The 16,364-nt window shown below is 38.5% G+C and overlaps 2 protein-coding genes across 2 annotated transcripts; both read right to left on the bottom strand.

Annotated features, from left to right (window-relative positions):
- Positions 1 to 2,061: 2,061 nt before the first annotated feature.
- Positions 2,062 to 5,677, bottom strand: LOC124155334 (histidine-rich glycoprotein-like). The gene is made up of 4 exons (XM_046529104.1): positions 5,672 to 5,677; positions 4,540 to 5,145; positions 3,808 to 3,997; positions 2,062 to 2,678 (listed from the first exon to the last, which is right to left on the bottom strand). Exons 1-4 carry the CDS (start codon positions 5,675 to 5,677, stop codon positions 2,062 to 2,064), a joined length of 1,419 nt encoding a protein of 472 aa, XP_046385060.1.
- Positions 5,678 to 9,631: 3,954 nt separating this feature from the next.
- Positions 9,632 to 16,115, bottom strand: LOC124153207. Its single transcript, XM_046526310.1, has 4 exons — positions 15,598 to 16,115; positions 14,455 to 14,593; positions 12,815 to 12,872; positions 9,632 to 10,945 (listed from the first exon to the last, which is right to left on the bottom strand). The coding sequence occupies exons 2-4, from the start codon at positions 14,584 to 14,586 to the stop codon at positions 10,707 to 10,709; spliced, it is 429 nt and encodes a 142-aa protein (XP_046382266.1). The 5' UTR covers positions 14,587 to 14,593; positions 15,598 to 16,115; the 3' UTR covers positions 9,632 to 10,706.
- Between the last annotated feature and the right edge of the window lie 249 nt (positions 16,116 to 16,364).

The raw sequence follows: 16,364 nt of genomic DNA, 5'->3' as shown, positions 1-16,364 counted from the left end.
GGGATGTTTAGAAGAGGGAGGAGATGGAGGAGTCGAAAGGGGAAGGATTCTTCTTTTTTTCTGCGGGAAAGGGGACAAGAAAAAGGAGGAAGAGTTAAATAAATTGAGGAGGGAAATGAATATAAAAAGGAAAATAAGGGAGAATGGGTGGGGAGGTGGAGTGCTGGGAGCGAATGATATTGGAAGATATTATATGAGGGTAGGGTGAGAAGTTGGGCCCGCATCGGCGGTGCGTCGGGAGTTGGAGCTTTTTCGGGGAGGGGGAGAAACTTTGGGTGAGGGGGCCTTGAGATGGTGGATTGCGAGATGAAAAGAGGGAGTAGGTACGAGGTTCCCCTGCGGGGTACTCTGGACAAGGGGTGGGGAAGAACGCGATCGGTAATGGGTCTTTTCAATGTGTTCCCTATCGGAGAGAGAAGTTTTTCCCCGCACGTGTTTATTCATTTATTTCTCTTATCATTATTATTATTATTATTATTATCGTCCTTCCCATCGAATTTTTTCCCAATATATACTTGCACATCTCGACGTTATGGGGAGTGGGAAAAAGCAAAGGACTATGAGAAGAGGATCATCTCCGAGAAAATGTACTCCAAGCTCCTTTGTTGAGCTCCTCGAAGATATAAATATATATATATATATATGTTCACAAATATATGTACATTTGTATGTTTACATAGCGATGAATATAAAAACTTTTAATTTAGCGTTTATTTCCTAATACCATCCCTCATTCTCCAGTTCATCCTTTACGTGGGGTTGAGTGAAAGGAAAGGAATCCATTGATGCCATTGATGAAATTTTCCTTCCTTTCCAAATATATGTACGTGGCCTCTCAAATATTCTATCTCGTTAATTTTTCGTCTTGAGGAATGCACTTCGCATCTGCTTCGGTTCAAATGACTCTAGATCTGGATATCGCTCGGAAAGTTCCCCGCGTGGGTTAAATTTTTTCGCGAAAGTTTTCCTTCGTTCTTATTTTTAAAAGACTCAATGCCTGACGGTCAGGTACACTCATTGAAGATGCACGAAAGGGATTTCTGTAATGATGCAAGTGAGCTTAGAGATACGAGAGGTAAATAATTGAAGTATTTTTATTCATATCTCCTTGGAGATATCTTCTCTATATGGAGTCATTAAAACTGTTAGCTCTTTCTGTTAACACTTTCTTTTTGATGTTAGAAAACAAGGGGATTCAATTCAATTCGATTTATTTATTTTCAAGTGCTGCTTTAAAATACATAAATCGAGAAAAATTTTCCATAAACTATTGATTTCGAATCGCATCAAGCGAAAAATGAAAAATTTTCACGTGTTTCCTAAATTATTTTTTTACAACCAATACGTTCGATTTATTATTTGTTACACCCATGTTATTTATAATTTATCGTTTATTGTTTGTTACCCATGCCATTTATTTCTATGGGTAAAAGTACCATTTGTATGAAATGCGCAGTTCATAATCAAATAGGGATAAATAGATACCTTAAGAGTTATACGATAGAAAATATGTATCTTAACAAAAAATTCAAGTGAAAAATAATTTTAATTTATTTTCAATCCCTTAATTTTGAAATTGAACAAGAATAAAAGCAAACGTAAGATATTGGAGATTAGTATAAACTCGAACCTCGATTGTTTATTTATGTAAGCAATCAACGACTAAGAAGATTCAAAATAAGGTTAACCAGGTAATTAATTCAAATAACAAATTAAGCTAATACAATTGCAAACGTTTAAATGGAAAAATTGACTTTTATTGAATAAAATTATACACATTAATATTTTTATGAACACAATAATCAATTCACTTTCTCACAAATATGCCAAATGCATAAAGAGTCAGGGGCAAAGTAGTGAACACCAATCTTTCACTTTTTCAGTTTTTCAACATAGGATACAATGCTGCATTGATTTTGGCAGTTCTATATGTTGGAGATCTGTCTCAGGCACTTCACTATAGTCGCCTCATCGAAAGGAAAGCCTATCGTTCGATGTACGTAACTCAGCTGCGTAACTGTTTGCACATATTTCTCTTGAATCACTTCGTTAGAGTTTAAATCACACGAGCAAAAACTTTTTCACGGACCAAGGTAACCTCAAGGGCCCGAATAAAGGCTTGTAAGTGATCGTCATGTACGGATGGTGCTTATTCGGCTTCACGGCGGCATGATCACCTCCCAGGTGTGCGTTGAAGTGAGGCTTGTAGTGCGAATTGGCAGCGGAGACGTGGTGCTCATCCTTGTGCGGACTCGAAGAATGGTGTCCGCCAGCGTGGTGCCCGTGGACGGAGGATTCGGGTTGGTGCGTGTGGTGACCGGTGTTGGACGACTGTGGATGAACCCCGTGGCTGCTACCAGATAGATGGTGGTGCGGGTAGTTGCTGCCATGATGTTGGCCACTGGTATGACTTCCGTCACCGTGAGGTTTTTCGTGATGTCCAGGGGTACCGTGGTGGTGGTTGCCGAAGCTCAGCTCTCCGTGATGAGTGGCGCCGTGGGCTGAGCCGTGCATTGAAGTTTCCGGGTGGTGGTCCGAGTGTGGATTGGAGGAATGATCTGTGTCAGTGAAGTAAAGGCCGCTCCCCGGAGAATCGTGGCCGTGGTGTGCTCCTTGGGGTGAATGGTGAGACTCGCCATGGTGGTGTTCCTCATGGATCGGTGTTGGTTTAAGGGGTCCTGAAGGTTTCACCAGTGATTGTAGGAAAGCGGCAACTAGCGAGAAAATTCGGTAAAAAATTAATTCTTCGTCAGACAAGTTGATATAAGGGTGGATAAAGTACTTGAATAGAACGGAAAACGGAACGGAAAAAATTAATAATTTTTAAGAAATATTCCATATGATTTTTAACAGATTAACATTTCGTAATCATATCAGGAAAATAGTACGACTATTACTAAATCATGACACAATTTGTATTCGGGTATATTTAAGCAAAAGCATTTGTAAGAAGCTTTCGGCGCGTAAGCACAAGATTTGATGCCATTTTTTCTCCATACTCATACTTAGATATCTTTAAGGAAATTTACAATATAGTTCGGCCTAATTCGATAAAAATGATGCAATTAAGAGGCAAAACAATTTCACTGTCATTAAATTCAATCCTCGTTCATTTTAGCCAAATTTTAATCAGATAAATCGATGAGAAAAAAACATTATAAATCATCATATTTTAAATTATAACTGGATCTTGTAATTAAGCATCATAAGAGAATTCTCCAAATGCTAGTAATAGCTTTTTCATCATCTTGATTTATAACGAAAATGTAGATATTTTAATTCTCCTGTGTTTACCAGGAAAGAATTACATTTTAATTAAAGTTATTTTAGCAGTCAATTATTTATCATGAAGTTTGTTTCTGAATCAATTATAAGGAGATACAGAGTTACGGAATAAACATTAAATCTAGTGCGTGCATTTGCAAATAAATGAGTATAGGGGCCTCCACGGAGGTGGAATGAACCATATTTAGCCACAGCTGAAGATGAATGTTATTATTCATTGCACTTATTTCAAATATACCATTCGTAGATGGGTAAGTGGGTATCCCGCGGCCATGCTTACTTTGCGCGGACATATTTGATGTCCTAGGGGTTTGTTTTATAAATAATATATCCAAATAGGAAAGATATTTACAGCAGTTTTAAATACGTGATCAGTATCAAGGTATTTTATATTTATAGTGGCTATTATATCTTACTGACTGAAAAATGTGAACGGAATTTTCTAAAGAATACGTAGCTCAAAATTGGGAAACCTTATTCCACTTTGCTCTCATGATTACACTTGGGGCCTCCTCAACGTACCTCCATGGGGCTCATGTGGTTTGTGATGCGTATCGGTGTGCGACTGATGATGATCGTGGGTGCCGTGATCTGGCTTGTGTGCTGACTGATGGTGGCCGTGGCTTCCACGGTGATCGTCGCCAATTTGATGCTTTTCGCCGTCATGATGATGCCCAGGTTTGTTTATTTGGTGGGGAATTCGATGACTTCCCTAGATACATTAAGGAAAAAAATTGTTTAGCATTGAGACAGAGTACCTACTCGTTTGAAAAAAGCGCATTTCCTACAACAACATTTATTTTTAAAAATTTTATTCAATTCTTAGCTAAGCACGGGATGCGGTTCAAAATTATATCCTTTTCTTTCCAAAATGTGAAACATATAGGAGTAAGAATCTCTAGTAAATATTTACAACGCACAAGCGTTGCGACCTACTTCTAGTGATCATAATCAGTTAATTATCTATTTTGTTAAGAAAAAATGTAAATTTACTGGTTTTCTTTGACAGGGAAATTATAAAGAAAACCTCAGCTTGGATATGTAAATAAATTGAAATAAAAAGGACGTCTCGCAAATCATCAACCAATTCTCTTTGGTCTCACGGGTGAGAAAATTTAAAATTTTAAGATAATAATTGCGCGGTTTGAATAAGGAAACCTTATGAGCTGAAGGACAAATTCGGGAGAGTAAAAAATGAATGGAATAACAATTTTGGTTAAGATACTTTTGCCATCAAAATGTTCCGGTACTCACCTGTGGTTTGGAACCGTGGACTGAGGAAGAATCGTGGTCATCATGCCAACCGTGGAAGACTGAGGAAATCATGCCAAACGGATTCTTCCCGTGAGACGAAGATGATCCCATGCCGAGAAATGCATCCTTGTCGTACTCGGTCTCGAAGTGCGCGGTGGAAGGAAAGTCGATGGGCGACGTGCTCGCAGGGTGATTGTCCTTGGGGAACGGCATACACCAGCCGAATTTGTTGCACAATCCCAGCCGGAAAGCCTGACTCATGTGCGAAAGAGCGTCCGAAAACGACGGCTCGTGTGCGTGGTGCTGGCTTGAATGATGCTCTGGTTTTGATTGAGGGGGCTTGGTACTGTGGTGCTGTGACGGGCGATGGCTGTCTTCGTAGCCCACAGCAGGGCCTCCGTGCGACTTGGAGATTTCAACGGCCGCACCCGACATGGAGTCGGGGGCGTTGAAGACTTTAACGCTTGAAACACTTTCCACGGATTGTTTGGGGTGGGCCACAGCACCATCCGTCGACCCTTTCCCTCCGTCACCAGTAGGAACTGTGAGGGAGTTGATAGGTGGCATGGAAGCCATCAATATGGCCACGCTTAGGAGAGGTATCAGCTGAAAGAAGATCATATGGCATTTTATCATTTTCTCCATTCTTTGTACAAACTAAAAAATATAATTAAGCATTGATAATATATCTTTATAATTATGTGATTTTAAGTATAACAGCAGGAGCTAGGTATTCTGAAACTTAATTCATACCAGGAATAATGTTGGAAAATAAGAAAGAATTAAATTATAATTTTGACTTTTTGATTAATTTGTCTTTACCTGGATTTCAAAAAAAATAGTACTGAGTTATTCCCCACTCAGAATTCAATGCTGACTATCAAACTCACTTAAATACTCTTATCCTGGGAGTTAACTAAGTATTGTAGTAACTAACCCTTTAATTAAGTTGCATGAAGTAAGGGTACGATTCAACAAATCTTATTGCTCTGGAAACATATGAATATTCCATCAAAAATATATATTGAAATCCGCTTGTAATATACGGTGGAGCACTATTAGCTGCTTGGTATGCCTGGGCTTGTATTGTACTTAGACAAAGAAATTAGACTAACAAGAAGAGATTACTTACCATCATGGTATCCTATTCCTTGCTTTCTCCACCTTGAGAACCAACCGATTGTCTCCTGTTCTCTGACCAACCTCTTTAAGTACCTATTCTTCTACTCCCAGTCTCCCAGGCTAATCCAAGCGTGATTATTGGCTTCCCTTAATCCCACGAAAACTATCTCATTAGGAGATAATGGACAGGACCTCTGTTGGAGAAGTAATATGGTTTGTCATATATTAAGATCTTAATTACCATTGCAATATACATTGCTTACGTTTTCACAGATAATGAGTTACCGTTAAGTTTAACTATTAATTATGTAACGGTTTCGTCATCAGCACATTTGAGACCACGGAACTAAGAAATAATATTTGCCACCTGCTAATTGTATGGCTTTAATTCAAAATGGGCACCTTAGATTGAGGGTAACGAATATTTGAAATCGTTTAATTTTTTGGTTATTATTTCAAAATCCATGAGTTTTTTTAAGGGTAACACTCACCACAGAGTGGGTACATTTGTCAAATTTCAGCCAAAATAACAAATTCATATATGTGGAATAATTAACTCTCACTAATCATATCTCGTTCATTCCGTTTCGCGACTATTCTGTTCATGCATCTGGTCCATCATTAAGTTTGCCAATATGCTGCACCTACTTAAAAGTCTCCCTGCCTTTTCCACAATCTTCCTTCACATATTTCTTTTGTGAAGGCTGTCTGTCCTCTGTGTTCCGTCCATTTCGCCTTTTTTCTCACTTTCTCTATCAATTCTCTTTTCTCGTTCACGTCAATGAATAATAACTCAAACAGAGGACGTGTGCATCCTCTGCAGCAATTCTCGTTCCAAAGGTGTCTTTCTGATAATGAGTAGTGCCGGTGGAAATTCATCCTTCTTTGAACCTATCACGATATCATCAATTAGCTCAAACTATAAGCTTTTTATACTAGCAAAATCCTCCACAGTAACCTCTAAATTATAATTATTTGTAATACAGTTCGTATAAAAAATGCCCACAGGTCAATGCTTTACTATGTAATACTCTCCTATAAATCGTAACATTAACATATTATTTATTACAGAGCAGTAATTAATGGTATATTTCGGTGTAGGTATGTCATTCAGTTCAAGAAGTAGTAGCTCTTCCCAATTGATGATGTTGGAGTCATAACTTTTAAGATGCGGAAGATGCACACTGTTTTTTTTTTGCAAAACCTGAGTGTGAATTTAATGTGCAAGGAAACTAGAGAATACCATCAGAAAAGAAACAATTAGATTGGATTACGGAACAAGTGGATTACAATCATTGGCAAGGTATTTAAACTGCTGAGATATCAAGCAAAAGTTTTTTATAATGACTCAAGAACTTAATTACATATCTGTTTGTATTAAATAATTAGTAAACATTTAATTACTTAAAGTTATATGTCAATTTCAATTCGTTTTCTTTGGAGTTAGTGTAAATGCATACAACGCTCCCAGAAAACTGTTATATTGGCTAACAAGGTACACCTAATTGATACAGGTTTCATCAAAATCATCCAATTAATTTCTCAGTGCAATAAGCTGTAATATTATTTTTTCTGCGCAGCTTCAGATCAGAGATTATGTACTCGCGAGGGGGTATCACTGCCAATTTGACAAAACGGATCAACATCCGGATATTTGCGGTCATATACGAAAATATCCCCGTAGGTATAGAGGAATTGCATGCATTTATTCATCGCAACGAGAGGTCGTTCACGGTTGGCGCTGATTACACGCCACGCAGCAAAAATCTCGCACGGCAGAGAACAGCACGCCATTCCAAGACGGGTAGCCGGGAAAATGACATGCGCCGTCCGTCGGTCATTAACGAGGGAATCCCGAAATATGCACCGACCACGAAGCCCCGAGGATGTCCACTCCACCCTTCACTCTAAGGTTAGTGTCCTCGCTCTCCTTACGTATTCCTCTTTACTCTTTCTCCCTCACCCTTGAATGTGGTCAAATTACCGTTCCTCCACCGGATAATGCATGCACTTCTTGTTCTTTCCGCTGCATCCGGTCTGTGTTATAATCAAGTATCTCCAAGAATTATCCCCTCCAGATGTGAGAAATTAATTTTATTACCCTCTTCCATCTATAAATCGGTCTTTAAAATAAGGAATGCCTTGCCTTGCACGTTTATTGGAGGAGTATTTTTTGGCTGATAAGTACTTTTTACAACTCTCCTGGAGCAGTAGCAGATATAGAAAAAAACTCAAGGGGGGCGCAAAAGATATCTTGAGCTTTTGTACTTTTACTTTTGTAGCAATGACAAATAATTAAGTCGCGTACAAAATTTAAGAAAGTTTTATTTAAACTGACAATAAGAATATACAAGACAATACCATCTTGTGATTTAAAAAAGTTACAATTGTGCTTCTGCAATGCTAGGCATTACGAGCGGTCCCGCAAGTTTCCCCCGCATTTTTTCCCCGCAAATTTTCGCAAAGTTCCCACGCGCCCCCCCCCCCCATATGTATCCGCCACTGTACTGGAGGTGAAAACTTATTGCGGTAAACACTAATTAACCGGTGTATAAATTTTGCCCCAACTAAGGCAATCTTTCCTCCAAACGTGAACTTAATTGGCGGACCTATTGTGCCGATATAGGTAGCCTCTCTTTTGAAACAAGCTGCTTTTGATCATAAAATTTCTCAATCAAGTGAGCAAAAAATCAGCATCAGTCGACCATTAAATCTCTAATAGTAATGAAACAAGGGCGTAGTGTATTCCAATAGCATGCACTGTTAATGAAACTTTCCTCGTTCTAAATTTAAAATTTCAATCCTTGTCCCTAATTCAAGTTAACAAGGAATTTAAAGTAACCTAATTTGTATGACGATCAATTCCGAATTAAGATTGGTTGGCTCATATGGAGTTCAGCTAACCGGCATTTTATTTTTTAGGCTGTTGAGCCGGAAGGTTATAGATAACAATGGACGATCACTAGCACCTATTCCATGGGCAGAGAACACCTTCCGAGCTCGTAACTAAAACTATTAACATTTGCAGTGTAAAGGAACAAGTAAAACTATAAATTTTCAGAGGTCAAACATAATTGTATGAGAGATAACTGGAATGGTCGAATTCGAAGGAAAATTTACCATCGGGAACCATTTCAATGCTCCCATACCACATTTCTGTACTTCAGAATTGCCTTTAATAAGATTTAAATCTTCATTTAAACATGAAACTTACCACCAGAATGCCAACCTTGCACTCTCTTCATTATCCCGTCATCATTCAGGACACAGTCCATCCACATGAATGGCATATTTTTAATCTCATCTAGCCAATCACAGTTTACTTTTTACTTGATCAGGATGTGAAACAAAGCTGGACCTCCTACATAGTATCCGTATGATATTTCCAACCTGGACGATCGTAAATTAGACATTGACTCACAATAGATATCACGATTTTCATCCAACTAACAAGCTAATGCACACACGTCTTATAAAATTATTCGGGATTGCACTCACTATTGCAATATTTGCGTTCTTCCGTGGCGGAGTTCGCATTTCATCATCAAAACTTTTATTTCATAAGGTTCTTACAAATAAAATTTAGTATTTAATAAAACAATTTATTCAAAAAATTATAAAAACATACATGGAGTGAATATCACAAATAAAACTACATAACAGCAGTCAAATCGTAGCTCACTGGATGTCTTTCATAACCATTCCTAGTGAGTGTGCAGAATTGACTATTAAAAGCGAAATTTTCTGTCCTCGAACCAGAGTTCTGCAATTTTAATAACATACGCACAGTGGCGCAGCCAGTGGGTAGGTCGGGGGGCCCGGTTCCCCCCCCCCCTACATATAACAACACAATTACTTTGCTTCATAAAAGAAAACAAAATATTGAAAAATAATGAATTTACAAAAGATTTCAATGTCAAATGAAGTTTTCTAATCATAAAAAGTGTTAAAATTAGTTTAAAACCCTCTACTTAGTAACTTGTTTTTCAAAAATGTTCCCCCTCATATTGGACCCCCCTGAACGAAATTCCAGGCTACCCCACTGCAAACGCAATAACTGGGCTTGGATGGACGTAGTCACTGGATTTTAAAATGTGGCTTCTCAGAATTAACATTTTAAAAATGTGCTTTTATGCTTCATCATATTCCATACTTCATTTTACCCTCACAATGAACAAGAGCGAGATCTGAGAGAGGAAGGTTAACGTCGAGGATAAAACCACGACTTTGAAACCATTGATTGACGTACCATGAATTAAAATCTTCTGAATACTCAGGTCTTATTACAACATTGAGAGTATTTACTTCGAATTCTTTATCACTTGCAAAGTTTTATGGTTACATTTCGTCCTAAGTTGGTTCAATCGAGAGGCCATCTAAGATTCTATGAAACACCTAATGCAGTCACTTTAAAAGGGATAGAAACAATAAATAAAGCTAGATAATCATCGTGTTTGTTTTTTTTTCGATTTTTTCAAAGAGCTTAACAATCGTCATCGCTGTAAGTAAATTTATTCCAAACTCTATTACCTAGAGAAGGTTCATCTGTGAGGATTATTTGCGATTTTTTTCCTTTCGCATATAAAACCTTGATGAGTGATGTAATTTGCGAGGAAATTTCACTAGATTAAAGCAGACTCGTTAGCCGAAAAACGTCTGCAAAAATCCGATGAGGAATTTCCTTAATAGCAATAATTCTGAAAGACCCACATACACAGCCGAAGTTTTGATTACCAGTCGCTTTATGATTGTTCCATCGACCTAAATAATTCCTCAACTGAGGATAAAAGTATGGGACGGAATGCAAATGAATATGGAATACATATCCACAAAGGCTTGTACTGTCCTTGAAAGAGTAAAAACAAGATTAAATCCTATTGAACGATGACCCAGAGACATTTGATGTCACCACGCTAGTTTCCCCGAACACGCCACCATTCTACCGGGATATTATTTATGTGCATTCAAACCTCACGGAAGAACCGATTCCGAGAGATGATGCGATCATTTGTCCATGATTTGGGAGACTGTCCATCACTTTTTCTTCAGTCCGGGTATTGCACAGGGAGAGGAGGCAGCGTGGGCCGGACGCCCTTGCGTCCCTCAGCGTCGTGCGGCTTCAGCCTCCGGGGGCGGCAGTGGGGCAGGGGCTGGGGGCAGGGGCCCTCGGGCGGGGGCAGAAGGCAGAAGCGCGGTTCCTGCACGCACTCCTCGTCCGCGCCGCCGCACTCCATCGTCGAACAGTTGCGGGCCACCTCTGCGTCGGGGCACGGCGTGGCGGCGTCTGGGGAATCAACCGGGAAAACAAATAATCCACGAGTTTGAACATCACTTCAGCAACGCCGACAGTCGGCGTCAAAATGTTGTGATGCTGTACTTCGCAATTTTATACCTGGGCTTGAGTGCATGCTAAAATAATAAAAAATACGTCATTTTGAAGAAAATTTCATTTTAAATTCTTATTTTTTTGTTTCATAACAAATGCAGACACGGCAGTGTAATAAGTGACTCCGCGCATAAATAAATTAGCCGTTTTTTCATCTTCATGAACTTTGTAACACAGCCTAAGGGAAATTACGAAGTCTACTGCATTTATCTTCCACAATAAGTTGCAAAAATTAATCGATGCAGAAACATAACATGGCTTTGGCGTATTATTAGAACGCACAGTTTGTGGTTAATTAAAATAATTTGCCTTCACCAGGTTTTTAGGAATCCATGTTCAAATGCAGGTTACGAAAAATGGTTCTTCTTAAAATGATTCATCAAAAAATAATTTATTCACGCTGTTATAACCAGAAATACGGATGTGTCCCAATATTATTTGACGAAGATTTTATTGAAAACGTACAACGTATTTAAACATCACTCTTCAAACGAGGATATGACTACATTAAAATGCAAGTTTTTTTTTCATTTTTATTATTTACCTTCGCCACATATCTCCTGAAAACATTACTTTAATTCAGTTTTAGAATGTTTTCAAAGGGTGGTAGAACGCGGTAATACGGTGAAATTTATGAGTGACGGACAACGCTTTGAAATTTAATGCTAATGAATACTAAAACATCTTCCGAGCGTTTGATGTATGCTATTATCATTTGAACAGAACATTACAGAGATAGGGAGGTTGGGTGAAAAGGGGAAATAGTTTAACCGTTGGTTATTTTTTCCAGAAATGGTTGACAAGCTAATTCAATTCGTAAACCATTGGTCGTTTGTTTTGGACTGTTATTGGCTGTTAAATTTATGTAAGTCCTTTATTGCCTCTGTGGGGTGGGGGGGGGGGCAATTTTTCAAGGATCAGAGATTACATTTTTTTAATGATCGTAAACTTCCTTGGGTGAAAATTCAAGAAAATGAAGGTAAATTTTGCTACATAAACAAGCACTAAATAAGCTACTAAATACGTGAAGTCACTTAAAGTTGATCCTTTCGAAACGTTTTCCCCTTTTTTCCCTCCCACACTTCTAAATAAATATCGGAGACAATGATTCAATTCTTCGTGTTACGAACCTGTTCATGAAATAATAAGTCAATTTTTAAGTCGATATTTAAGTGTTTGGCAATGAGAATTTTTTAAGGAATGTTGTTTGTTTTTACTACACTTTGTTTATTTCGTTCATCGGCCATCTCTTCTCTTAAATACGTCGGTATGATTTCCAAATTCATTGACTACATCCTTCCAGATGCGTAAGTTGTGCAGCAAAAAAAAGAAAGCCGACTTTTTTAAATTGCTGTAGTTGTAGATAGAATGCGTCCGTCTCTTCAATAATCCTGTAAGGTTTAGGATAACTTCCTTACTGCATAATTTTGGCACTATATTTAGCATTCAATTTTTATAGATAATTCTTTTACTGCATGCTTTTAATTATACTTTCAAGAAATTTATTTCATGCATATACAATGCCTTGTCTTGAGGAAGGAAGATATAATTTTCTTTAACAGCCGGACAATGAATGTATCTTTTAAGTTGGTAGTATGGCATAATGATATATTTTTACACGGTCTAGATAAAATAGTTTCGTAGGATATATAGTGATAAATAATGAATTTTATTAAAAATTATTATTATTTCATAAAAAGAAATTAGCACAAATTAAAAAATCGAATGGCCTATTATCTTCAACCTTATTATTATCTATTATCTTACCTTCCACGCACTGCGACTCAATGCAGCACCCGAAGCAACAGTCCAAAGAGTGATAACACTGTAATTATGAGATATTCATTAGGTAATGCTCTGATTACACAATCAAATCAACACATTTTGATGAATAAAATTAAAATGCATCTTCCAGAGTATTTAATAGTCATTCATTTGATGGTAATATTCATTTGAATGTTATCCGATTTTGCAAACCATTTAGAGAGAATATTTAACGGCCGACATAAAACTAGATGGCAACAAACTCAAGTAGATGATATAGTTCGACTACTATGGCAATTTATCAGAGGAAAACGGACAATGCACTGAAGACATCAGGAAAAGAATAGCGTTAACAATAGAGGAGTTTGAAAATATGAAAGAGGCGATGACATGATCCTTGTGTGATAGTGGAGAAAAATGCTGGTGAAGAGTCTGATATTGAGCGTAGCGCTTTGCAGTTTGGGAACGTGAATGCTGAGGAAATGGGACGAAAAGAGACTGAAAGCGAGTGAAAGACGTATTTGGCGTAATTTTGGAGGAGATCGGATTATAAGAGATGGGCAAAGAGGAAAAGAAAACGTCAATTTCATTGCTCAGTTAAAACTAAAAGGACACGTTCTTCTTGATTTCCCTTCAGTGCTATACTATTAAACACAGAACACTCACTCAAACATCCAAATGTATGGGGTGAACGAGATACGATAAAAATTCATATAATCGAGCCCCTCTAAAATCGTCTGACACCCTTAGAAAAAAATTTGAAGTGTTAAATTTTGTACCTATGGCAGTGTTGCCAACCTCCTCTACACCTCTACTATTTGGGGCAGAAAAAAATCGATGGTAATGAGGAATTTGAGCATCGCGGAGTAGCTGGTTAATGGCACCAAGTCATTGTAGCAGTCAATAGTCCACATCTTGTGACAGTCAGAAAGCCTGGAAGCCAACAATTGTTAGGTATTCCAAGGATTAAATTTAAGTAGATTAGATATCACCGAAAAAATATCTTTCGGGAAAAAACGTTAGACAGAAATTGTAAGAACTGGTAGAGTGAGAATAAAAGGTCACAGGAAAACGAGCAAAAGCGAGCTTTAACTATAAAATCCGGTAACAAAATCTTCATTAATGATTCTTAATGCCACAATGTGCTAACAAAAGAGGTAATGACATGATCGTTGTGTAACAAATAAAATAAAATGATAGTGTAGAGTCTGATAACAAGAGTGCGGTTTTAAAGTTCGGAAACGTGGTGCTGAGGAAAGGGAGCCAAAAGAAGCTTCGAAGATGTTTTTGGTGGGAGGCGTTGGTTTGGAGGAGGTCACACAGTTTGTCACCTTTCCCTCTTTAGATCGATTCGCACTCTGTAGTGACTAATCACTATGCGGGAACAGGATATGAATAACACGCTACTCCGGGTGAAATCTTAATATCCAACAAAATTTATGGCCATTACACGGTCAGCAAGCTATTCTAATGAGTAAAACAAGTTTTCAGTCACCGGTGACGAGGTGGTCGGCCACTTTGGCACCGTAATTTACTAGAATATACGTTCAGGCCTAATTGATGCCATTCATTAGCATCAATAAACAGTTTAATGTGCTCCCGGCAGTGCAAGGGTGATTGGTAGAACGCCGGGAGTGACTCACCAGACTCTGTCTCACACAATTGGACGTCACGGCGGTTGAGTTATAGCTCCTCTCGGTCGTCAAGGATGCTGCGGACGCCAATGCAACCAAGGCCATTAAATAGATGAGAACGCTACTTGCTTGGAATCCCATTTTCAATCTGCGGAAAATGTCATTATAATTAATATTTACCACCTCTAAAGGAAAGAATGTTAAGTATGTAGGTTACAAATGGTCTTGAGCCATTGCATTCATAATAGACTAATTTATTCCACACTCCCACGGTGATTCGTGTGATTGATTCACCATGAGTAGGCAGTTTCAATATATAAGCAAACGGTATTGTTACTTCAAATATATTTTTGGTATTACTTAGATGCTACATTTTAATTTTAAATCCTACTAGAAACTCTACGTCATTCAAAGCACAAAATAAAGAAATCCTGCTTTTCAGCGCTAGTCAATACTAATTAACGCAATAAATGAATAAAAGGCATATTTAGGTGAATTTTAAGCATTAAAACGACTTAAAGACTGATGAAATGACGTAATTATTATAAATATCGTCAAATTACACAAAAAACATAGGAAAAAAATTAATTAATGCTTCACTTTAAGAAAGCATATATTTGAGCAGACATTTTTCAAACACAGCCACAAGGAATTTTTACTATTTACCGCTTGCTTTTTAAACGTGCTTGAAAATTTCCAACTACCAATAATGCGACAATCACGAGATTTCAAGTGATTTCTCACCTATGCCGTCCTATAGACCAGTGGCGTAACTATGGAGGGGGATGAGGAGATAGATCCCCCACCCAAAAACTCGGAGAAATTAAAAAAAAAAATATTTTAAACTACTCTCTAGTTTTAACATATAATAACTGCTACTGCTTAAAGTTAAATTTTAAGTGCCAAAATGATGTAAAATGTATTTCCAAGAATCCAATTTTTCAAACATTTTCCTGGATCCCCCTTGCCTAGGAGGTGGGGGGATCGCCCCCTAGACCCCTCCATTCCCCCCAAAGCATTTTCCTGTTTGCACTGATGTGTTCCACTGCTGTAGACTATAAAGTATACGCCAGCATTTGAAGAAATAGAAAGCCTTGAAATCCAAAATTGGCATCATAAGATTAAAGTATTGGTAAATATAAAATCACTTGCCTTTTTGGCGGCGGCTTTCTGAGTTCCGTATGTGTTGATTCCTCCTAAATTGACCACGGAGAAACCACTGAATAGACCCGATGAATCAATCCGCTCACCTCCTCCGGAAAGAAGTAATGCTATTGAAGTGATGGAAACGGTACAAAATGTCAAGTCCTTCGACACCCTTTGAGACTCTGATGACTCCTTGCGACGTTCTAGAGGAGGCCGTTCAGGGAGCAGACCTCGCCCATAAAAAGATTGATGGAAGTAGGGAAGCTGCCAAACACGGTCACACGAGAAAGCACGATTCGATGCACTCTTTTGGACGAGTCCCGAAACGGAGACTACGGTTCGAGCACCGCTTCTGAACTCGCGCGGTCTTCTGGTGTTGCCGGTAGCTGGGCTCCTCTCCACCGACGAGATCGCGGGAGAGCTTCCGACTCGAGTGCTGTGCTCTCCGGAGGATTCCCCAAGCTTTATACTTTTGGTCCGGGGAAGCAAAATATTGAAACCGCGCGAGGATGCGGAGTGGTGGAGCTTGGGGGGGAAGGGAGAGGGTTGAGGAGGGGGGGGGGTTGGATTGTGGGCGGGGTGAGGATTGACCAGAAGAGAGGGTGGAGGCTGGAGACGAGAGTAAAATAAAATTGAAAAAAAAAGAAAATGGAATAAAGAAAAAGATTGTGGAGGAACCAATCCTCGATGGGAAGTGGAGATAAAAGATAGTGGTGGGAGGGAAGAGGATGAGGAGAAAAGGATGAGGTGGCGAAGAATAAGAGAAGAAAAAT

Source organism: Ischnura elegans, chromosome 1, assembly GCF_921293095.1.
Source record: "Ischnura elegans chromosome 1, ioIscEleg1.1, whole genome shotgun sequence".
Lineage (NCBI taxonomy): Eukaryota > Metazoa > Arthropoda > Insecta > Odonata > Coenagrionidae > Ischnura > Ischnura elegans.
Note: the sequence above shows the minus strand (reverse complement) of the source record. Positions and strands in the feature narration are given on the sequence as shown.